The following is a 25,038-nucleotide window of genomic DNA, read 5'->3' as shown; positions in this document are numbered from 1 at the left end:
GAAGGCCACGGGGTGTCCCCAGCAGTCCCTGCTCACTATACCATAAAGTATAGTGAGCGAGGCGATGCGGCGGACACCCACGGAGCCCCGTTTTATTTTTTAAACGGAAGGCTGCTGGGGTGTCCTCCGCAGCCCCCGCTCACTATACTATAAAGTATAGTGAGCGGGGTGATGCGGGGCACACCCCCCGCAGCCCCTCCTTTTTTTTAATAATGCGTACACCAAAGGTTCGAACTTTGGGTGTTCGAACCTTTGGTGGTAGCATTTTTAGATCAAAAGGTTCAAGCGAACCTTTTGATGCGGGACAATCGTCCTAAACCGTTCCAGTCTAGTGGGTAGCTAAGGGTTAGAGTAGTTAGAGGTCACGTTGGGAGCTGGCAGCAGTTAGTTAGTTCTTGCTGAGTAATAGTGTTTATAACTAGATCCATCTGTGAATTCCCCAAACGTATGAGATGTTATTCGACTCTTTTGCTTTCCACTGTTTACAAGAATGGAGTTGGACAATCGCTGCTACAGGGATCAGAATTGCTGAGAGCTAGGTGCAAATTTGCTTGTGCTTGAAGCCAACAACATGTTGAACTTGACAGCAACTGCCAGGAGATACTTTTGACTCCCCAGAACAATTGATGCCATGCAAGCATACCTATCTTATATTTAATATGTATTGGAACCTGTAAGGGGAGCGCTGGCTTCCCCGGAGGTAGCCCCTGCTTACCGGCTGTGCTGATACCAATTACATTTAGCTTCTGCTCAACGCATTTTCTTTTTACTCCTGTGGCTATATCGCAGACCAACGTTGTATCTGTTTGAATTCTTACAGCCCACAAAGGCACGACTCAGAGGGAATATTTGGAATCCTCTCCAAATATGGTTTATGTCCCCAAGTCCTGCTGCCATAAAAGAATAACGAGAGCTCTTTTCCACAAGTCTTTTAAAATTTTGGTAAGCGCATGTTTACCAACCTTGATGAACAATCCCCAAATACCTGACATTGCCACCTATTCCTTCTCCCAAAAGTACTGGCTATATCCCTCTATGTACTGCATATATCCTCCTACGTCATTTGACTCCAGGTCCTCTCCGGGACTGACTCCATGTTTTGTCTAAAATCATTATTTTAATGAAGCCACACCATCCCACCATTGCTCCTAAATTTTTCCCTTCAACCGTTCTTCTAGTTCTACAGGAATGATCCCTCTCCATGGGTACCGCTCCATGATTAGTGCAGATAGGACTGTAAATCCATGTAACAATGTATTTATAATTCATTCAAATCTAGCCCTTCTCGCTTTTTCTCTTTTTCTTTTAAGGTATGGGAGATGGGCCCATGTCTCCTTCCCATTTTGTGATAATGATGAAGTTCAATTGACTCCTTCTTCCATATTCCTACCAAAAGCCATCTGCCAAGACCGAGACTATACTCCTGACTAGGAATGGGCTATAGTTACTCCTCTCTTGTGCAGCAAAGCACTATTTGCTGTTTGCTCAATATTCTTGTTTTGTGTTATGTTTTGAGATGTTCTAATGGAACCAAACCCTAATCTGTTTTCTGACCAGTCAATTTCTTTCCTAGGTGAAGATCCCTCTGCTGACTGCCACATCCCACATCTGGCGTAACCTGTGCTAAACCGACTCCTTGGATGCCAAGAATGTAGACCTGGTGCACTGCCCTGAGGTCCAAGCTGCCCAGTCCTGGCCACAGCAAGCAGTTCACATGCGACAGTGTTTGGATCATACCATGCATAAGCTTACCTAAATTCAATGGTAAAAACATTATGGAAATCATTTTGTAAAAATGTGTAGATTTCTTTTAGGTTACCCGCTAAGTTTATACGTATGTGCAAACAGGTCCCCTCTCTGCAATTTAAATTTTTTCCACTGCAGAGTGCAAAACAAAGGTGTAAATGCAGGCGTAATAACTACCTGTATGCCTTTCTTTTTGCACTTTGCATTGGAAATGTTGTTGAAACTTCCTGTCGTTTACACATCGCAGGTGGCTTTTACAATGAAAAAGTTAGGGATTCCCTGGAAATCCAATTGTTTTACTCCAGCATGAAAATACCATGCTGGCGTAAAACCAAGTGGTCCTTAAAGGCAAAAGGGGAAAAAAGGGAGCACAAACCTAACTCCTGGTCCTTGCCCCCGCTTCTTAAAAAGCCACACAAAAAATAGAGTGTAAATAAAGAGCTTGTACAATGATGGCTCAATGATATGCGCCTAGAAGGATTTGATTGGTAACCTTTGGATTTAGCAAAATCCTTAGGCTACACTCAGGCTGTACTTCCAGAAACACATAGCCACGAAAGCCTAAGCGACCTGGTTCCAAATCTCCACCATTCTCAAAACCAAATCCTTCATCCTTCTGCAAGGCTTCCAGACTGTAGTGCGGGCCGTGGTGGTCCACACATCGATTGGGGGAGGGAGGAGGAATGACCTCCTCATCGGGTTCCAAGTGGCTCACGTGGCTTCCATTAAAGCAGTCCGCCATGCTGGCTCAGTACGGGTGTGCGGAAATTTGACGGACTCGCCCATTTCCTCTGCACACTGCACTGGTTTCCTCTCCAGGCCAGGATACTGTTCTAGACTGCATGTATCATCTACAAAGCCGTCACAAGTAGCACACCAGTGTACTTGGTGACTAAGCTCCACATATCTGGTAGCATAAGCACCTTGCGCAGTAAATTGACCAACTGGCTCAAATCCCAACTCTCCTGCAAAGAGAGGATCAACAAACAATTAGTCTGTTACCAGACACACACACTCTCTGAAACCCATTCTTTGTAATGGCTTGCTGTGCCCCCACAATTCTCCAATTCCTTAAAGCATGGCTTTCTTAACAGTATCTCAGCAAAGACTTATCCCAATAGACCCACAGGCCACAACTCACAATACTGCACTGCCGTTAAGACGCCAGCCCAAATGCTGGCTACACACTGTGTACAGCGCATCACTGCTCAAGAACTAGGTCTGTGCTTTAAACGGATTTGGTGATCTGGTTGTCAATCCTACTGAAAATGTCACCATGCCCAAAGACGATGGGCCTGCTATGACTTCTGGAAGCTGAGATGCTGTGATAATGTTGCTCTTTGAAGACCATCTAGGTGATGATAGTTCAAATAACCCAATCATCCCTTCCTGAGATGCCATCCTGCTATTTGGAAATACTGGCCTAACTTTCTTTGAATGCTCTTTAGTTTTGCTTTGCTCTAGACACTCTACTACGCTTCTTCATGGAAGCCTGTGTTTGTGCGTCCTTAATGTGGGGGTAGGAGTTGTTAACGTGGGAATCAATAGGCCGGGCATGACCTGAAGGTATTGTCAATTTGTGAATGATGATACTTTGGGGGAATTTGCTGCTCTAATTTCCACCCATTCAATGCCCATGTAAAAAAAAAAACTAAAAATCTAAAAAAACGTCTGCATCCACCTGCAAATGATTGCAGAGGCTCTACTATGTCCTAAACTGGCTAAACCCAATCTTCTAAAGAAGCCTCCAACTTCATTTTCATTGTTTTGCCAAATTTTCAAAAAAGCAATGTCACAAATCTGTGATCCACCCCGAGGCTATCTCCACCTGCAGTGGATGTTGCGGCATTGGAAAACCATTTCCATTGATAAAAACCACTTATTAGGCTAGTTCGCTTCACTTCCATGCAGGGATCCTATAACCCAAACGAGGGTCCCCTACCCTAAGTGTGGATAAGTTGAGAATTGTTGCACCTAACACCAATCAGTGATGCGTGGATTCTGAGGCTGGGCCAGTGCCACCTTTATGGGTTCCATGCCATATCACTTTGGAGCAAAATACCGTTCTATCAACCTCATAGTAGTGGATTATGATCTCATATTTCTATTTAATACATTGCAACTGGCGCAAATATATCAACACACTACTCTTTCCGTATTTGTGTAAAGTATCTACCTTTGGCTAAATGTTTTTTCCACAAATACCTTAGTTGACGTGGCAGTGGCATCCTGTTATGTGTTGTACCTGTTGTATACATTTGACGAACCTTTATATATTTCTTTTGGTCATTTGTTATTTGGTTGCTGTGTTGCGGTTTTAAGAGCATGACTTGTTTGCCTGAATCCAGGGAAACCTGGAATCATTCAAGGCTCCAGGCAACGAGCTATAAACGGCCTGGTGGATGTACAGTTGATCAAGTACAGGCTGCACAGGAGGGCCTCCATGTACTCAATAAATACTTATTCTTTAGAACTTACTTGCAGGTCCTGTGGATCCTTTATAACACAGCAGTGACATGGAGGAGACCACTCCTGTGCCCTCTAATGGCCTGCAGCTCATATTTTCCCCACTCAATATGTAAACCATTGAAAGGCATTACTGAATCCTTGAGGTAGGAGTGTTGCCTGGATCTCCTCATTAGCCCAAGTCTTGCTGCGCACCGCACGCGACGCTGTGCACAGCTGATTTGAAGCCCAACTTAAGTGACTAGATCTGAAGCACTGAACCTGTGTTGAAAGAATAGCATTTTGAAATGGGTCACATTTTTAAAGCCGAGTTGGAAAACGCCTTCCTCTTGACTCTATTTCTTAATACGCTCCTCTGCAGCATATTGCATGAACTAGAGGCATCGTTAATGTGTAGGAAGCCCATTGCTGATTTCCTTGCTGTACGAACAGGCACAGAATCCCACTTGCATGTTGAGAAGAGCTACAACTCTATAGCTTGGGGTTGAAATAAATGGCAAACCAATCACTGGATGACTTCCCCTTGTGCCGAAATAAGTATGCAAATGGTTGGCCAACAAAATAGCAAGATAAGGTCTTCTCAGGTGCAATAAATAAACCATCACGTCCACATTTGGCTCAATGTTTCTGTATTAGTTCAGGCCCCTCTGCTGCCCTCAGTGGTTTTGGATATGATTTCTGCACCCACGTGCAGCGTGCAGGGACGTCATTTGGGGGTCGCCAGATGTCGCAAGTGCAAAGGATTTTTTTTTTTGCGATATACACTCCTGAGCTGTGGCCAGCACCATGTGTCTCTTTAATTCTGGAGTGGCTAGCTTTCTTGTTCAGGCACCTTAAATAAAGAAGAAAAATAAGAACATGAGGGCCACAAGTCTAACACTTTCAGCACTGACCCTAAATAAGAAAGAATGGGAATGCCAAAAAATGTGTCTTTCTGGAATTCTATGCAATAATTGCTAGACTCAATAAAGGTTTATTTCAGGCACACTTCATGGGGTGAGTCACTGATTTAGTCTGTTCTCAAACGCCTCAACTCAGCCTTTCATCCTTCTGAGGTTGATAAATGGGTACCAACACAGGTTGGGGCGATATTGGGTGTATATTTCTTCTATGTAAAGCGCTTAAGCGTAAGTGCTATATAATAACACATCATTATCATTTGGTCATGGACGTCTGCTTGCAAACACAGAAATTTGGTAATATGGGCCTATACATAGTGATCTTAACAATACATATGACGATCCATTCAGGTATGAAATGTACATCACATTATATTGATATTGTAACCGTATTTTTCGTAGTGTACAATGCTATGTGATGCCACTTCCTGTTTTGTCAACGGGTGAAAGGTTGCTTCCTGCGATATCACTTTGGGGTGGGGTCAAATAACATCACTTCTGTGATGTCATCGGGGGTCAAGGGTCATGTGATGTCACTTCCGCTACCCCTGGCATTTTCGTGAAATGACGTCCCTGGCAGCGTGCAGACTCAGTTTGCTCTGTGGGACCACCCCTCAATATTTGTTCCTTGCAGGGACCATGCTGATGGTTGGGCCCTTGTGTTCCTGGCCAGTTTGTGGGTGAGGCTGGGTTATACCAGGGGTTTTTCTCCACACTGCCCCTGGGCACAGCATCACGTAGGTGGTGGTGCCACCAAGTCCCCATTTCACCCCATCCTGCTGAATCGCTACAGCGCTAGAATTCTTTGAAGATGTCGGTTTTTAGTTATTTTCTGAAATGCAAGAGCGAGTTGGGCGAAACATGATATATGCTGTTCCAGAGTCTTGGTGCACATCTGGTAAAGACATGCATCCTACTCTCTCCATGTCTTGATTTCCAGTCCCGCAATGTTATGGCTTTGTGCATGTTGCACTGGTCTACTGAGATTGGCTGGTTTGCATTGCTTTGTAGGTAACCCAGGTTGTGAGCAGCAGATAGAGATGCTCCTTAATGGTGGTCGTGATGTGATTGTAGCTCTTTAGTCCGTGAAAGAGTTTGCCTGCGACCAGGATGCCCTTGAACTGGGCTAGCAAGGAGTCTGGCGAAATGGATGTTGCCACCGATTTCTATTTTGCGTGAAAATAGGTGAAGATCCACATTTGAAAGCTGCCTATGTATAAATATATTTAGCCTCAATGAAAATGTAACTTCGATTTGGATTCTGTGCAGTGGTGCTGCGAACTCTGAACCCACATGGCGTGACCATGACATAGTACACCGTACGTGTGTACAATTAAAATATGTTATTGCACATGAATTGCATCGTTACAAGGCATTGGGCTGCAGTATAGCCATATCTGCTGGGACACTTGCATACTGATTAAAGACAGGCAAACCTTTAAACCCTTTTACAAGCCAATTCATTGGCATGGCAAGACTTCAAACACAAACATTAAAGAGTACTGCAGCAACAAGGCTGAGTTACTGTCTCCATTTAATTGGGGTTGTAATATGTCTTAAAAACAACTATCACAGGAGAGCTGTACATGGGCCTGGGGAATCCAGCCAAGCTGGCAGAATGGTAGGAAATTGGGAAAGGGCTGGCACAAGAAGGAAGGAGGGGGGTCAAATGTGTGCATGAGTGACAAGGGATGGGGGGCTGAGCTCTTACTAGCAAGTGGTTTAAGTGTTACAAAGCAGGGAGGAGATCACTAAAATACACAGACCAAAGCCGCAGTTTACTGAGATTTTATCTGGGTATTAACAGCATTAATGGGGATTTGACTCAAAGAAATAAAATAGCTTGGGGTTGAAATAAGTGACACACCAGTCACTGGATGACTGCCCCTTGTGCCGAAACAAGTAAGCAAATGGTTGGCCAACACAGTACCAAGATGACTTCTTCTAAGGTGCAATAAATACACAAACAAGTCAAAATGTGGGTCCCTTTGCTAGTCAATTCCGCAGGGGAGGAAAGTCACTGCGTCTGTGGTGTTTTGAGTGCCCCAAACACTTTTTCCCTAAGTGTATTTGCAGTGGCGTAACACAACATTTGGTGCCCCCCCCCTGCGAGCCATGCTGAGGGGGTCCCCGTTCGGCAACAAATCATGGGTCGTGCCACACTCTGGCCCGGCCTAGACTGCCATGCTTGCGTAATAAGCACAAGCGTGCTGCTTCAAGGGTACGCCGCACACTTTACTAGGAGCAGTATATATATATATATATGTATATGTATATGTGATATATGTGTGTTTTAATACAATATACAGCACACCTTCTGAGAAAAATTGGCTAAAAAGCTAGAGCGTTTGCAATTGTTTTGTAGGGTAACACCAGTCCAAAAATCCAATAAATGCAAGTCGCCAACAGTGCACAGGAACATTAATGCTTTCATTAATTGAATGCTTTGCTATTAAAAATGCCATGACACAATGAAAATATATCCAACGGGCTGTACAATTTAGACCAGTCTAGACACATAATAACATATTACAGTAAAGCATGCCAGGCCACATTTAGACAAACTCAGACTTGTTGCACCAAAATAGCAGTCGAAGCAGTAACACTTATCATGGTTGTTTTATCACAGATGTCCAGAAAAATATACAATGCCATCGTAAGAAACAGCTAAACTGGCAGCAACCAAATGCAAGTCTAGCCAGGTACTTTGCAGAACTGCTTTATCAGAGATGCCCAGTTAAAGAAAGTCAAGCCAAACTAAGACATGACTAAACTGGCTGCACCAAAATGCCTCTCTACCCACTAATACCACATGTCATGCCTGCTTAGCCTGGAGATGGATTGCCATTACGATGCATCCCACAATCCCTGCTCACCACACATACCCTCTCCCTCCAGCCCTCTGCTCCAACCCCCAAAATCAGCACATCGTCCCAGAATTACCTCCACGTCCCTCTTCCTTGTCCCAGTATGAGGCACCTTCCCTCAAAGGTAAGTACCAGGACGAAGAAGAGTGGGGCTAGAAGTAATGCAGAATACAGGTAACTAAGCCAGGCATTACCTCAATGTCCTGCTACCTCATCCCAGTACTTGTGTGAGGCAAAGTGCCTCATACACAAGTACTGGGATGAGGAAGAATGGGGCTAGGGGTAATGAAGATTATTAAAATAAAGTAGCTTCTGATACTTCTGTAGCTTCTTACTTAAGCTTTATAGCAAGTTACTTTAAGCTAACAGATAAGGAACCACTGGGTCCCATCACGCAGCCTCAACTGACAAGAGCTGGAACCTTCACACTGCATTCATCACCAAACATTCCACTACCTCTCATCAGCATTCCATCCATTCATGACAAGTACTTCACAGCAATTACCAATAAGTACAAGACCATTGATCTGACTGGGCTTCAGTCCTCTCGCCCACCCCCTGAAATTTTGGGCTATGTTTACTCGACCTGGCTGACCTACAGAGCCGTTGCCAGACAGAACAGGACACAGATGTTAAACGCCGCCTGTGTTTCCGTCGTTAAGGCCCAGTAAATACTAACATAACGCGTGTCACTGTTTGTTTTTAGGCAGTTGGAATCGTGATGTGGGTTTAGTACTTGCATGCCAGGGGAGTGATTGGAAGGGTAAATAGGGGAGAGTAGACAGCTCATTCTCATAGCAGTCCATATGTGGGTGCTTTCAGACTTAAAGGAGAGAGTTAACTGCTTGTAACATTGAAACGGCACTAGAAAAGTCTGATTAGAATGCGTAAAGTAGTTAGATGCCCCCACACAAATAGTTTGCCTCTCCACACTGCTCGTGAAGTTAGCGCCTCGCCCAACATTTGAAGAGTTAGTGGTCTCCCGAAATGTAGGTTTTGTTGAGGCCCTGCACACAAGCACACACACCATTCACCATACACATACACACATGCACACCCATCCACCCATACATTTAAGTGCGTACCCTTTCACCATACAGGCACACCCAGGCAGCCACCCGAAGTGTGCACCCTTTCACCATGCAGGTACACCTAGGCAGTCAACCATACATTTAAGTGTTCACCTTTTCAACCTATACTCGCACACGCACACCCAACCACCCATACATTTGAGTGTGCACACTTTCACCATACACTCACACAGGCATACCTAGGCCGCATCATGCACTCACTCATTAATGCACATTACATTATATACATACATATACACACACTTACATGCACGCCCACACACACATTTGAAGAAAATACTTTCTAACCTTTAATCTGTTGGTCCAAGGAACGAGACCTTCAGCTCCCTGCAGTAGCCAGGAATGCTTTTCACGTCATCTGCAGAAGATCGGGAGGCCCTGTCGTGGGGAGGAGAGGGGGGAGTCCCATTACTTAAAAAAGAAATGGTTTCTTTTTTAAGTCTTTATGACTTCATAAAGAAATTATTTCCGTTAAAGGACCAAACCGGAACAGAAATAATTTTTTTATGAAGGCAGAGTGACTTCAAACAGAAACTATGGGCCTCCTTATGAGTGTTTCTGGACCGCCGTGCCCGACAGGTCTGACCCTGGCAGGCGCAGCGGCCTCAGCAGGTAGACTCATCACAGAAGCACTGGCACCGTTATTGAAGGCGCCGGTGCTTCCGTGAAGCCATGAGGACTAACATTTTCTGGCACCTAGCTTCCAGGTCAGCCGGGACTTGTAATGTCCCAGTAGCACCGGGAAGCTAGGTGTTGGAAATGGTGTTACGAGGTCGGTAGCAATCCACTGGTCGCACCGGTGGGTTACCGCCGACCTCGTAATGAGGCCCTATTTCTTTTTGAAGTCATAGGGCTCCCCGCCCCATGCCTTGGCGGCCACTAGCCCTTAGGCTTCATGTCATGAGGTGGGGGAGCCGTGGGACTTCATAAAGAAATAGAATCTTTATTGTATTCACTCTGCCTTCATGAAGAAATGATTTCTGTTTTTAAAACAAATGGTAAAAACATTTCTTTTTTTTTTAGTCTGAGGGGCCTCTCCCAGGACATGGATGGGGCCCCCCTGGACCGCGTGGGGTGTGCGGGCCCCAGTTACACCAGTGTGTGGTTGGTGCCAACTTCTCCTTCACTTGTTCCATAGGGCCTTACTCCAGGGATCGCACACCCCTGCTGGCCAAAGATAGATGACCACTGGAAGGAGGGCATGGTAACAAACTGCAATCCCAAAACCGTTGTATTCTCTGGGGCCTCGAAGGGAGGGACTTTTAGCTTGGTCTCTGGGGATCCCTGACTAACCCTCATACTGCGTCCCTGGTTGTTTTCCTTATGCTGCTGTAACACTTGGGTTCATAGGGGCTTGTTCCTCCTCACTCTCTTCGCTACTCCTTCCTTAATATGATCTCCATTGACCTCCTTGTTAAAGAATACTCCATAGCATTAAAGAGTACTCCAGCAGCAATGCTGCAATACTGTTTCCATTGAATTAGGGTTGTAATATGTCTTAAATACGATTATAAAACAACTAAGTGGGCACCCAGAAAAAAATACTGTTGCCCCATATCCAGCTGGTTGCAATGTTAGCAGTGAAAACCTAATACTGCATTGCTGGGCATTGCAAACCGCCATGAATGCTCCTTGTCAAGTTTGGTTCCTGGCCAAGCATGACACTGACACCAGTGTAGGAACAGGAAACATCTTTACTAAGTTCCAGCTCTGGGTACAGGGTATAGGAATGCATTTAGGCCACATCAGGTAAATTACTAGGACAGAACATCCACCGGAAAAAACTCTCAGTCCACCCATCTTCTCAACTGCACATTCACAGAACCATTCGGAACATAACATTCTCACACACAGCATTCCATGTCAGCCACTCCTAGCATTCCATGCATACAGGGCAGAGTGCAGGGAAAGACACAACACAATATATCTTCCCCCCTTAAACAACACAAGACACACCCAAGAAGCAAGAGACGTACATACACACGCAACAACACATGTGCATCCCTCAACTTCCAAAACAAATCCTGCCAACAACGCACCCACACAAACCTTGTAGCCGTTCTCACCTAGTGGGACAATCTGCACCATGATATGCCACTCCCTTTCCTCTACCACTAAGGTATAGACCCCAACCACTGAACAAAACAATATCACATCCAAACCTTCAAACAACTCGAGGCTTCAAGCCCTGAACCACACTACTGAGGCAAATACCATACTGTGTAAGGGGTGCCCCAGAAGGCACAGAGAACTGATCCCCCCCCACAACCATGCTGCACAAGCATGCCAAGTGTGCCCCAGCGGGCCCAGAGACTGATCTCCCAAACACCTCTCCACTACCACATATAGAATACCGCAGAGGGCACAGAGATTAGAGCTCCCAAAACACACATGAAGAGCAGAACTCCCAACACACAGTACACCACACACTCATCATACCATCATACCATTAACAAAACTCAGCCCCCAAATACAACGTTAACCATTTCAACGGCAACTCACTGGCTGCTCACCATAACAGGTGCACCATTTCCAACACAAAATGGTACTCCAAGTACCCCGGTTAACTGACACCCCACAGAAAGAGCACTCCAAATACTCCGGGTGTCGCCAACCCACAAGATGCCTGTGCTGAAAGACCACATTCCCCAACTTCAGCAACTCCAATTCAGAAACCCATCCACAACTTCAACAACTCCAATTTAAGAAGCCAAGCACAAACACACCTCAACATGACACATGCACCAGACAATGCAAAAAAAATATTGTAGACAGTTATCACAGTTCAATAAACACATTAAGATAAACCTCCCTCACTGTTTTACTTAAAGCCTTGAAACTATGCACTTGACATTCAAATTCGAATTCGATGTTCTTCGGTAAAAATCCAGCCTGTAAACTAAAAGCATTAACCATCAATATCACAGGTGTGCCTCACTTATGTAAGTAGGACTGCCCCTTGCAGTAATATGTTCACCATTTTCCTACATCAAAGTCCCTGTTAGCTCTTCTCTAGCCCGCACTGCTTTCATTCTTATGCTGCCACCTGGATACTGGCTCCTTTGCTGCCCCTCGCAGACACAACTGGTTCCTGCAGTCACTACTGGCCTTCCTTGGCCTGGGTTGGCTGCCCCTCGCAGACTCCAAACTTAGGCTTCAATGCCTAGCACAGCAAAGTTATTGTCTGCCCATTTGCAGTACTGGTTTGTCTGCCACTTGCAGACCCGACAGGCCCTTTGCCCCACAATGCCTCTGCCTGACCCTTGCAGACCCGATGGGCCCTTGGCCCTGCAGTGTCGTTAACTGCCCTTTGCAGACCTGGTAGGCTCCTGGCCCTGGAATATATTTGTCTGCCTCTTACAGACCCGATAGACCCCTAGGACCTGATGCTGCTTCCTCACATCAATGGCTGGCCCTCACTGGCCTCACTGCAGCCCACAGCGCTCCCACCTCGAGAGAGGATCTTAACTTGTTTGGGGGGCGGTTGATGTTCCTTTGCCTTCCCATGTGCTGTCCCCCAGCACAGCCAGCATCTGTGTCGCCATTGTTATTTGAGAAGATGGGTGGACTGGGAGAGGATGCCGGTGGACGTTCTGTCCATGTCACTTACCTGAAGTAGCCTAAATGTATTCCTGTACCCTGTACACGGAGCTGGAAGTCAGTAAAGCTGTTTCCTGTTCCTACACTGGTGTCAGTGTCATGCTTGGCCAGTAGCCCAACTTAACACTCCTCCCTTCCTTTACCCATAGCTGAGGATGGGGAGGACCCCCAACACAGCCAATATCTCTTACCCAACTCTTTTGGGCATGGGTAGGAGAGGCAGTGTATTCTAACCTCAATGCACCTCATTGCTCTCCTCCATGATAAGAGAAGAGCGTTGGCTATGCTGAACAGCTTGTAATCTGTTGGCCCCTAACACAGAGTGCATCTAACTTGTAACATGTTGCTTTGATGTTTAGTGGTGTGGTGATGACCTACATGATGCTGGAGTTCGCTGGAAAACAGGACCACATAGCTGGCCTGTAGGCAAGGCAACCCTCACAACAACATGTTTTTGTGATGTGGGATCGCTGAGGTACTGCAATGTCTGTAAATGGAAGGTTGGCCAATTGGCATAAGAAATCAATGGTGGTACCAGCTAATATTATCCTCACCAATAATATTGCCATATATATGGTCATCGGGAGCGGCCATAGGTGATATTATTAGTGGGGATCATTTTTGGGGTGAATGGGAGCAGGGGTTGCGTGGGTGTCCCCTGCGCCCTTTTAATATCAGGGATGCGGGGTGGCAACATTCTTGTATGGCAATATTTTAGTGGGGATATTAACACATGGAACCATCAATGCTATCTGCACAGAAATTAAGCAAGTCTTTGTTCTGTTGTGTTATCAGTAAATTCTTTCTGCTAGTTTATCTCTGTGTCACCAAAGTGTCACGTAATGGATGGTGTTGTGACACACTTGGAGCACTTTTCACAGAGTGCTGCCATTGGAGTTCATGCCCTTAGCTTTTGTGTATATTTCATATACACCCATTCTCATTTTTGAATGGAACGGAAGTCAGTGGCATGCCGACCATTGAATGCTGCTTCCTTGTGTATGTGTGTCTACTACTCTCGTCTTAATTTCCCTGTGGGCTGGAGTCTTTGTGGGAATTTACAGCAGCCTAGATTGGGTTAAATCTTGAAATAAGCAGTCTGCTTCTAATGAGTTTGCACTGGCACACACCAGGCTTAGTGTGTGCTATCACTCTGTATGCTGCAAATTCCTTTAATACAGTTCCCAACCTCTTAGAATGGTATTGTCCAAATTGAATGAAAAAATTTGAATGAATGGTAGATTTGACCGAATTCAGTCACTACCTTAGTTTGAATTTCTTTGATTAATTTAGTTATGAAAATACCGAACATGAAGAGCGGAGGTTGCAGGAGTGTCCTCTGCTCCCCATGTTCGGTATCTTTGGCCTCAGGGTTTGCGGGGGTGTCCCCTGCACCCTTAAGATTGGCAGCGGGGGGCAAAAATTGCTCGGGCCCAAGTTTTCAATGAACGGTCAAAACAGGGACATGAGCAGTTTCACTGCAGGCAGTCCGCCCGCGAACTAAACGTTTGCAGGCAGACAACCGTATTCCGTTAGACTGGCTGTGCTTTGATCTGTGCAGGGGTTTCTTCATAAATCAGTTGTTCCTCTTGGGTAGTATAAGTACCTTTTGTGATGAACAATGCATGGGACCTGGCATGAGATGTGAACTGGACTCCATTGTTCGATACTAGGTATTTGGGATACCCTTTACGTCTGAATAGTTGCTGAAAAGCTGTGAGTGCAGAGGCTGTGGTGATTATGTGCATGAAAAAAACCTCCAGTCACATGGAGTTGTAGTCTGCCAACACTAGTATGTGTTTGTGGAGTAGTGGAAGAAGTCACTCCAACGGTCCGATAAAATCTGTGCACACCATGTCCCACTTATTTCTGGTCCACTCCATGCATGTCATCAGGGATACCCAGACCTCTAACCTCTCTGTCTGTAAACATTGCAAGCTTTCTTATATGTAGTACAACTTCTTTGACTGTTGCTGGCCACCTGTATCATTCTCACAGTTGGCGCTTTGTAAGTGTCATACCCATATGTCATGTTTCCAATATGGCTTTTTCAAAGCTGATAATCAATTTCACAGTTGAACAGTTCGATTATACAAAAATGACTATTGTTGAAATTAACATAGAATTAAAATGAAATATCATCAAATAGATTCACAATCGCCGTTTACATAATTATTACAATGTTATCAGAAATGGAGAAAGAAGGAACAAAATAAGAGAAATGATGAAATTAGATGATTATTCAGTATATTTTATACTGTTGATGACTTTGATCAACCATTATATTCAATGTGGTTATTCTCTTACCTAATTTGCAACACAACCAGTTAGCTTTACAATTAAGTTGAGGATCCTTCAAGAATATGATTTAACAAATCAAAGGCTTTATTAAAGCAAGATAACAAGGGGAACCCATACTTAAGAGGCAAGAGCTGCACACACTAACTGAGGAGGTCTGCTCACTGCTCACTCTCTCACTGCTCTACAGAGTTTCTACATGCTCTTAAAGGCACCAACTTTGAATGTGAAAAACACAAACAACCACGTGCTCCAATGCGTTGCCCGGCTATGGAGGCCTTTGTTGGACACGCAGGAGCAAGGAAAATTGATGCACGGTAACGAAGGGAGAGGTGCTCAAGATAGAGACAATGCTTTTTTGCACAAAGCAGTCAAACATTATTCCTCTCCTTTTATGAAACTCCTTCTAGCTAACACACACTTGTATATCCTTCTGAAAGGCTTTCAAATCTATACTGAGCTTCCAACAGTAGAAAGACATTACAGCTATTACAATTAGAACATTTGGATCAGCAGTTGGAGTTGCGCACACGCACTAACACGCGCAGGGCCCCCCACACTAGCTCTCTCCAAGCTACGTCTTCTAGTTCTCACCCAGTTCCACACACCACCCCTCACCCGGCTCCTCAGACACACACTTAGTTGCATTGTTCCAACACTGGCCCTTGACACGTGCTGGAGGTCGGGGGGACATTGACGTGTCGTTGTGGCGTCCAAACACAGGGTGCCACCATCTTCACTTCACTGCGCGTGCACAGTGCCTGGCATCTGGTTTCTGTGCATGCACGGTTTGTACAGCAACTAGAGGAGCCATGGCAATGATGCAGGATGCAGCATTTAGTTTCCTTGGCTGTGCTCGGTATATAAAGAGCCTGGGAACACTTCATCCATGCGTCTTAACACTCCCTTAGTGGTAGTGTTCTCTCTTGCCCATACTGTTGTTCTTCTGTTCTCGCCTGCCTTTCCCTGACAGGCTGTCCTCCTCTCCTTTGCCACTTAAGCTCCCTGCCTTGCCTTTCCAGCATGTTCTCCTTTTGGTTCCTGGTCTTGCCAGCCTGTTCTCCTTTTGGCTTCCTGTCTTGCCCTGCCAGCCTGTTCTCTCTTGGGTTGCTTGCCTTGCACTGCTTGCTTGTTACCCCCCATGCCTGGGAGTCTACTGGTTCCCTGTTGGTCTGTTCTTCAACATCCAGATCCAGGTATCATTGTGAGAACAAGCTTCCCCTGCTAGTACTTGCACTGTCCTTGCACCATGCAAATCAGGGGAAGTCCGACCGTGATACAGGGAGTCAAGCCAGCAAACCTAGTTTACCACCTCCTGGGTTTGTTGGTTGGCTCCTTGTTTCACACAGAAGCCCAAAAAACATCCCTAATTAACTATATCATGAAGGAGCTAGGGGCGTGGAGCAGGTGTAATGCAGTGCTTAACAATTGGTAGCTGCTGGTAGAGTGAAAATTGAATAAGACTTAGCTCTCGTATCATAATACCCCCTGAGTATGCAATACAGCTGTCATGCGAATCACTAGTGTGGTGAGTAATTAGCACATGCTCCTTATGATCAGAGTGTAAACTGGCAATCCACATTGCCACACTCTCTAAGGGGTTGATGGGCCCTGTTAAGTTCAGGTGCTTTTAGCTTGCCTGTGATAAGGAAGTTGGAAATTATGGTCACAGGTAAATTCGGTCAGGATTACCAACCCAGAAAAGTGGCAGTGTGGTTGAAGGTGTGCCTTACCAGTGAATACAGATTTTCCTGTGATTGACATGCAGACAGTGTGGACTGGGGCCTTGCAGAGCACCTTCATGAAGGAGGGTAGCTGTAGTGTTCTTACAGGTGCTTCCTCCTGCTTGAGTGGTGATTGGAACTGTGAGTGCATGTGTTGTGGAATGTATGGTGCGTGGTGTGGAATGGGTGTGCGTAGTGAGAAACGGTTGAGAGTGGATGTCGGAGGGAGCACAGGGTCGTTGGCTAAGAAGAATAAAGTAAACGTTACTTCTTAACAAGAAGTTGCAGCTTCTTCATTTTGGGTACTACATTTGGCGATGAAGCGGCCATCGACCCTCAATGACTAGCTGGAAACCACGCAGTGGGCAGTGAGCTGCAGAGGCAGACGGTGTTCAGAGGGAACGAGGTTGGTCTGGCAGCTGCTCCCTCCTGATGAGTATCAAACACAGGTGGGCTAAATTGAAGCTATTTGTGGCGTTAAGCGTGCGCATTACCTTTGGGGACAAAGTTTTCCTGCGTGCGTGTGCACGTACTGCAGCACCAATAGCTGATAATGGTGCTAGAGTAAAGCATCCTAGAGCGTCATTCAACGTTCTGTCATTTTGATGGGCATAAGGTAAATCAAGGCCCAGCCAGTTATCCGCATAGCTCTGAAGCTTAATTTTAGTTGCAGTGTTTCTTTTTTAAGAAAAAAAATACAAAAGGATAAATGTATAAATTATCTGGCCTGACTGGAACCCAGCCTTGCTTATGGTAATATTGCTGTGCTCTTGAACGCAGTGCTCAAAAAATAAAAAAAAAAAAGGGAGGAAGCATAATTCAACATGCAAGGAATTACTGTACATCCACCAGTGTTTTTGCCAAATCCTGGTTGACCAACCATATTGTCGCCAGAGTGGAAAGAATACTGGAATAACTACATTAAGACTGTTAAACAAGTGGGTTTGACCCCACAGAAAAGGAAATTGTTATTGTTGCATGCTTTGGGACCTGTGAGCCAACGCAAACACAGGGAGTTGACGGACTGATCTGGTGACGAAACTGGTGACTTGAATGAACATGAACGGGCCTTGAGACAGTTAGACAAGTATTATGCCCCAGAGATCAATGTCACCATCAATAGATATCATTTCTATACTAGGTCTCAGAAGGATGATGAATCAGTGGTAGAGTATGTGTCACCCCTCACGAAGCTTGCTCATGCGTGTCATTTTTGGGCAGGCATCACATTGGAAGAGCTGATAAGGGATCAAATCATCATCCAGACCAAGGGCCCCCTGATTCAAGATTGTTTGTGGATGGTAGGAATTCCTTCGCTATCGGAAGCTTTGGCCATAGCTAAAAGAGTTGAGCACACACAACTCTGCTCCAAGGAGATCAAGAATAAGAAAATGGAAGTTCTTCAAGCACACACTGGAGGTCAATCGTCCCCAGAGCAACCTCTTGCAAATGTAGCCCCGAATCCCACCAGTCCTGACATTGGTTTAGCCCCTGACCTTTTTCAGACCTATCAATACCCTTGGGTGAAGGTATTCCAAGTGACAAAAACGTGAGATCAAAGGAACAGAATCGTAAAGAAGTCAAGAGGGGAATGCAGAAACCTGCATTGAAGAGTGAAGGCAGAGATGAAGATAGATGCTTCAGGTGTGGCAAGATGGGCCATTATGCAAATTCAAGCAACTGTCCTGCCAATATGCAGAATGAGGGGACATTTAGCTGTGCTTTGTAGAAATAAAAAGGTGTCCTTGGTGCAGGATGTTTCAGACTCAGAAGAGGAGAGTGTGGTGGTGGTACGTAAACCAGCCAATGGAGAATTGAAGTCTCCCAGATGTGACATAATGATCGAGAATTGGATGTCATCGGTGATGGTTATCCATACACTATCATAACAGATGGGACATGGGAGAAACTCAAAGGCCATGGTTTGAGTGCAAAGGTTCACCGATCTGACATAAAGAATCCAGGAGGATTTAAAGGTTCAAAGATTCATATCACAGATTGGAACAAGAGCATGGTACAATTTAAAAACCATCGAGCAGAGGTGAAGATTTACATAGCAAGGAAAGGCATTAATGTCCTTGGATGGATGGATCGGGATTGGATCCATGTCAAGACAAACCTGTACTAATTGTGAAGAGCAGCAATTCAAGTGTGGAGTAAAATTCTAAAGGAGGTGCTGATGATGTGTTTCATCAAGAGTTGGGGCTACTAACGAATTACACTCATAGAATTATATTTAAATCCAGAGCAGTACCAGATGTGCATTCTAAAACAAGACCTTTACATTGGTGGAGAGTGTTGAACAAGAGCTGAATAAACTTGAGAGGGAAGGGATCATTGAAAGCATTGAGTCATTAAGGCCACCTCAGATAAATACAAAGAAAGAACTCAAGTGGAAAAACATGAGGTGAAAATGCTGGAAGACCGAACCACAGAGAAATCCACGAAAGGGGAATTGCCTATACCACATTACAAAAAACCCTTGATACAAGATTGCGCCCAAGACGATAGGTGTGAGATTTCTCCATCAACAAAATAGTCAAGAATGACTCAAGACGTAACTCAACCAGAAGACGCCCAAGATCCCAGCAGAATTCCAAAAGGACAGAGATTTTCCCTGAAGGCAACCTTTAAACCAGACAAAGTAAATGAAAAAAGAACAGCTACTGTCGGGGGACCTGCAGTCTGGCATAGAAAGACATCAGGGAAAACCTTGGAGACGGGTTTCAACAGCCTTAGCGGGCACACAGCAAGAATAGCAATTCAAAAGAAACCATCAGGAGAAAGACAAAACAATACACATGAAACGACCAAACTACAAGGAGCTAAAACTGGGCTCATGGAATACAGGGGGTTCAATCACTTGACATCCCTGAGCAACGTAAATCTGGGCTCCTTTGATATACTGCGTTTTCAAGAGACTTGGTTAACCCACATACCATTGCTGGATGGATATGATAGAAGAGCTGCACCAGCAAAAAAAGGAAACAAAGAGCGACCTGTCTCGGGATTATAAACTGCTATAAAATCAGGCTCAGGAATTTCAGTTCTGAAAGTGCTGGTTTGTGAACTCCTCTTTTTAGTATTATTGGCCAGCTGGGCAACGATACATCCGACGAAACCAGAGAGTGAACATCAAAGATTGATCATCATCAATTGTTACTGGAACCCAGAATTAATTTCTAACGCTGATTTCATGGAGACAGTGACATCAATAATTGACATGGCCCTAATAAAATTTTATATACCACACTTTCCAGTATGTGGTGACTTGAATGCCACCTGTGAAACAAATATCTTAACCGATGGCACTCAGAGATCAAAAATGCCACGGGAAATAAGAGGAACCCTGTGGTCCTCGGCAATAACCTTGAGAAACATCATTTCAAAGGAGCGGAGTAAACCGGTAACAAAACCATCTGTCCCAACATGGTTAAGGGGAGATCAATCGGGTAACCTTGACCATGTTTACGTCTCCAAAGACTTTTCCCACTACATCAAAGAGCATGAGATCATTTTAACTAAAAATAGCGATCACAACCTAATATCAGTGGTCTTGATGAATGGAATCGAAGCACCAAGTCAAATGATGCGATTGGATGTCGAGGTATACAATAGAGGTAATCGTCTTTGGTTAAAAAGCCACGATATTAAGCACCTGACAAAAGAATACACACCAGAGCCAAAAAACAAAAATAAAGATCAGGAAAAACTTCATGTGGATTTCCAACCCTTTCTCGACCTTTTCAAAGTAAAGACACAGGGGTAGGGAAACCCCAACAAACCTTCAGACATAGCTACGATAAAGATCTGGTTGAAAAGCAAAAAGCGCTGGGACGCCTTAAAAGAGCCCTCTTAAATCGAAGTCCATGCAATTAAAAGAGGAGGCCAAAGCTGCCAGTCAAAAGTATAAAAACTGGGTAGCTGGACGCAGAAGAAGCGTCCTTCAAAATGACTTGGAAAAGATAAAGATGCTCAAGGCCCTGAGCAAAAAAAACTCAAGAGTCTTCTGTCTACTGATTAAGCAAGGCCCCCTCGTTACAACTGATGTCCAACAAAACTATGTGTTTGACACAGCATGGGAACAGAATGTTTTGCCGCTGTTTGAGGGTTTTGAAAACAACATCAGCCTGACAACGGCAGACAACCAAGAAGGATGGAGCCTCGATTTTAACTTGGAAGACATTCGATCAAAAATACAAAATCTTAACATCTCAAGAGCTCCTGGGCCAGACGGCTTGATAAACGCAATGTTAAAAGAACACCCGCAGGAGTGGGCATGTTTTATAAACGCAGTTTTTAAAAAGATCTGCCAAGCCCAACAAATACCTTTCTCATGGAAAAGAGCAATGATAGTACCGATTTTCAAAAAAGGAAGAAAAAAATCAGCAAAATGATTGGCCTATCGCGCTGTTGGATGTCATAGGCAAAATCTTCGGATCCCTGTTACTGACGAAATTCCCCGGCTAGACCACCATCAATGGCTGGTTTGATCCTTTCCAGACAGGGTTTATCAAGAACATTGGAACAGCAGCCAACATAATGATACTGAACATCCTCAAAGCCCAGAGCCATCAAGTGGGGACTAGAAGGTATATAGCTTTTGTGGACCTGGTCCAAGCTTTCGACCGGGTGAATAGAAAGTGATTGTGGCAAAAACGATCAGAGCGAAACTGCCACGTGGACATTCTGGACCCCCTAGTACAGCTTCACTCTGACACCTCAATAAGGGTGCGTTTGAACAGGGATGGTCTTTTAAGTCAGCCAATTCCAACTTCAAGAGGGCTTAAATAGGGATGCCCTCTGGCCCCAGCAATTTGCAATTTCTACATCACTGACATTGCCGACTTCGAACAATCTATCCAAACGTTTCCACAAACAATTGGGAAAGTTAAAGTCACCAGATTACTGTATGCGGACGACCTGATCATGATCGATCAGACAGCGATTGGGCTACAAAGGCAACTGGATAGTCTCCAACGTTTTCTACATCAAAACCTTTTGGAGATTAATGAAGATAAAACTAAAATCATTTGTCTACAAAAAGCCAAAAAAAGAAGAAACACCACCAATTGGTACATGGTTGATAAGAAAATCAAAGAGGTGGACACGATCAAGTATCTGGGAGTAGTGATTTATAACAACAGCGCAATAGAAGCCTCAGCCCAGGAGTCTCTGAAGGCCAAAGTAAAAGTGATGGCAACACAAGGTCGCCTAATGGACAAGAGATTTGGGCAATTTTCGATCGTCGGGTTAATTAACTTTTATAGAAGTAAAGTAATCCCTACGTTAACATACAGAACTGATGGTATGATCCACATGCCAACAAAAATATGGCCAACACTGGAAGGCATCTTCTGGAGGACTGTCTTGAACCTCCCTAACTGTGCGGGAACTGTCCGGATTCGAAACAAACTTGGTCTGTCCTCTCTTGCGGTTACAGTTGAATGGAACGTCTTGAGTCTGTTCCGCAAAATTCTACCACCTTCTACTGCGCCGATATTTGGAATAATATCTGACATACTGCTAAGAAGCACAAACACTGTGCTAAACACATGGGTCCGTAAAAGAAGAGAAATACTAGACGATATCAGATGCTCAGAACAGGATCTCATTACGAACCCACTGAGAGTAAAGAAAAAACTCTTGGAAAAGGATTGGATAGCCACAACTGATGAAGCAAACAAAAGCAGTCTATCCAAGAATCTAACTTTGGTGGACATAAAACTGAATCACCGCAGAGGATACCTAAAAGGATTCCCAGATAGAACCTACAGAAACATCTTTCTTCGGATGAGGTTTAACCTCTTGGATACAAACAAAATAAACCACATTAGTGATTCCTCTGTTTCTGGAGCCTGTCGATTCTGCCAACCAACAGTGGAGGTAGAATCTATTAAACATCTATTAATAAGCTGCCCTGGCTGGAGAGAACTAAGAGAGAAACACTTGGACCCAGTAATGAGAAACTTCGGAACCATGGACAAGGGAGATAGTTGGAGAACATTGATTTGTGGTGAAAAAACTGACACGGTCATAGCCATGGTATCAATGATGAAAACCATAATACCGAACTTGGAGCAGGGGGTTTAATTGTAAAGGGAAGTCCTTTTTATTTGAAACGGTGCTAAAGACGTCAAGTATATCCTCGGCATGGAACTCGATTCTACTTCTTCTCCTTTTTATGCAACTTCTCTCTTACTTCTCATTTCAACTTGAAGTTCCAAACTCTTAGTTGGGCTTGACTCCTCTGTGTAATTTTCTGTTCTGTTTTTCCACTTTTTTTCTTGTGATGCACATACGGACTGATGGAAACAAAGGTTATTTTTTGGAAATTCTTTTCTTCTTTTTGAAATAATTGTTAATTCAATTAATTCAAATAAATAAAAAAAGAAAGGGCAATCAAAGAGAAATTATGGGCCATTAGGACATCTGTTTGGGCTGACTCTGGAAAGTCTCATTTTTTGTTGATGAGAGGCAGAGAACCCAACACAATCATGAATCCTGCATGGGTGAATGTGAGGAAGATGAGGAGAGAGCAGAGTGCCAGGAGAGACCAAAGTACAAATGTCTGTGAAGAAAGTGGTGGCAGTTTTGCACAGGTTCAAGTAGTGCCTGGTGATTTAGTCAGGATAAAGAAGGGAAGGTTGGTGAGAAAGGAAGAGTCTAAGTATTCCAGGGCTGTGAGAGTAAAGGAAGTGTTTCACAATGCTGTCAGGATACAGGATGGTTCCATTTGGAATATGGATCGAAGAAGTAGACGGAGAAGGGAAGGTTTGTGTGTGGGTGGTGAAGACTTTGCCAGTGAAGTGTGTCATAGAAATGGTTTGTGTGATGTGGATGTTGCAGTAGGGGCAAACAGGATTGTAGATGAGACAGTTGACAGTTCCAGAGACGAGCAAGAGGTTGTCACGACCAACCAAGCTGTTGAGTCGAGTGGAAGAGTGAGAAACCCTCAGGTGTGGTCAAAAGACTATGTCATGAACTGAGGGGCAAGGAACACTGAAGATTTTTCTTTTAGTGTTCATCACTGTAAATTATGTTCCTGTTTTGTGTTCTTATCATATTGTTCTAAGTTGTTTTTTTGTTGGGGGAAGGGCGGTGTGCAGTGTTCTCACCTGTGCCCCAGCCTGCGTGAGTGGTGATTGGAATGGTGAGTTCATGTGTTGTGGAATGTATGGTGCATGGTGTAGAATGGATGTGCATAGTGTGAGACGATTGAGAGTGGATGTCAGAGGGCGCACAGGGTCGTTGGTTAAGAAGAATAAAGTAAACGTTACTGCCCACCAAGAAGTTGCAGCTTCTTGATTTTGGACACTACAGTAGCACATCGCTAACATTCATAATCACGTTCAATGTAATGCTATGTAAATTAACAACACCAGCAATTAAATGGTCAAAATAACAGTTTTTTGTTTGCCCCAGCAAGCAAAGATGTATTGGATATGCCCATCGGCATTCAGTTATAGGGCCCCGGATGAGCAAGGCATTCTTTTTCTGTAGTAGCTTTCCAACCCAACACCCTTCCACCCCCAAAGTGTCCATTCCTAGTTCTAGAGTTGGGCCCCTCTTGAATGCATTCGCGTGTAATGGCTCTGGGGTGTCAAGTCAATTAATTTGGGTACTCACCCACTCGCACACTTCCCTGGCAGACGTTAGAGGTGTTTGGAATGACTGACCACTCTACTGGTGCCGATAGTTGGTGGTGGCCTGGGTGCCAGATTGTAGTGATGAAAAGGACGATTGTGTAAATACCCAATCCCTGATTGACTCGTGGTGCTTTGGGCTGGGGGCCATGGATGGTTTCTTCAGGGTTCGAAATTCAGATTGATGAGCAGGAGCTAAAACCAGCTCCAGGATACCGGGCATCACCCAATAGGCAGGGGCTACCACTGGGGAACCAGGAGCAAGTATTCCATGAAGTGCAAATCAAACTTTCACATGAGATGTACACTTTCCTTTTTGCACATTAGTTATGATCTATTATATTTAAATGTTTCCTAGATGTGTCCTAATGTGTCTTTTTTAAATTTTATAACACTCAAGAATAATGTTACATATGCATGTTTGTAGGGCACTAGTTGGCCTGAGGGGCCAAATGTAGCTCCTGGTAACTCTTGGTTTTCAGCTAACCAGACTCTCCTAGTGTAGAGACAGGAGCTAAATAGCTCCCAGCAATTTCAAACTCTGTTTCCTGGGTAGGAGGTTGCCTTTTTAACAGATTGTAAGATTGTGAAATGTAAGGGCTCCTGGCTTAGATGCTGAAGGTCTGGATGCAGGCAACCACGCAATCCTCAGGGCATTAACAGTCTTAATGCCTGCTCACATATAACATAAATCTGCTGCT

General features: G+C 44.5%; 1 protein-coding gene across 2 annotated transcripts in view; it reads left to right on the top strand.

Moving 5' to 3' along the window:
- The window catches only part of B3GALT5 (beta-1,3-galactosyltransferase 5), a 259,165-nt gene that overhangs the window by 195,861 nt on the left and 38,266 nt on the right, over nt 1-25,038 (top strand). For both annotated transcript variants that reach the window (XM_069636054.1, XM_069636053.1), the window contains exon 2: nt 1,574-1,764. In XM_069636054.1, the coding sequence (XP_069492155.1) occupies nt 1,762-1,764 (3 nt within the window). In that variant the 5' untranslated portion in view covers nt 1,574-1,761. The remainder of the gene's footprint in view (nt 1-1,573; nt 1,765-25,038) is intronic.

Source organism: Ambystoma mexicanum, chromosome 7p (genome assembly GCF_040938575.1).
Source record: "Ambystoma mexicanum isolate Mex_15411 chromosome 7p, UKY_AmexF1_1, whole genome shotgun sequence".
In the NCBI taxonomy this organism is placed as follows: Eukaryota; Metazoa; Chordata; class Amphibia; order Caudata; family Ambystomatidae; genus Ambystoma; species Ambystoma mexicanum.
This window is presented reverse-complemented; position numbering and strand designations above follow the sequence as displayed.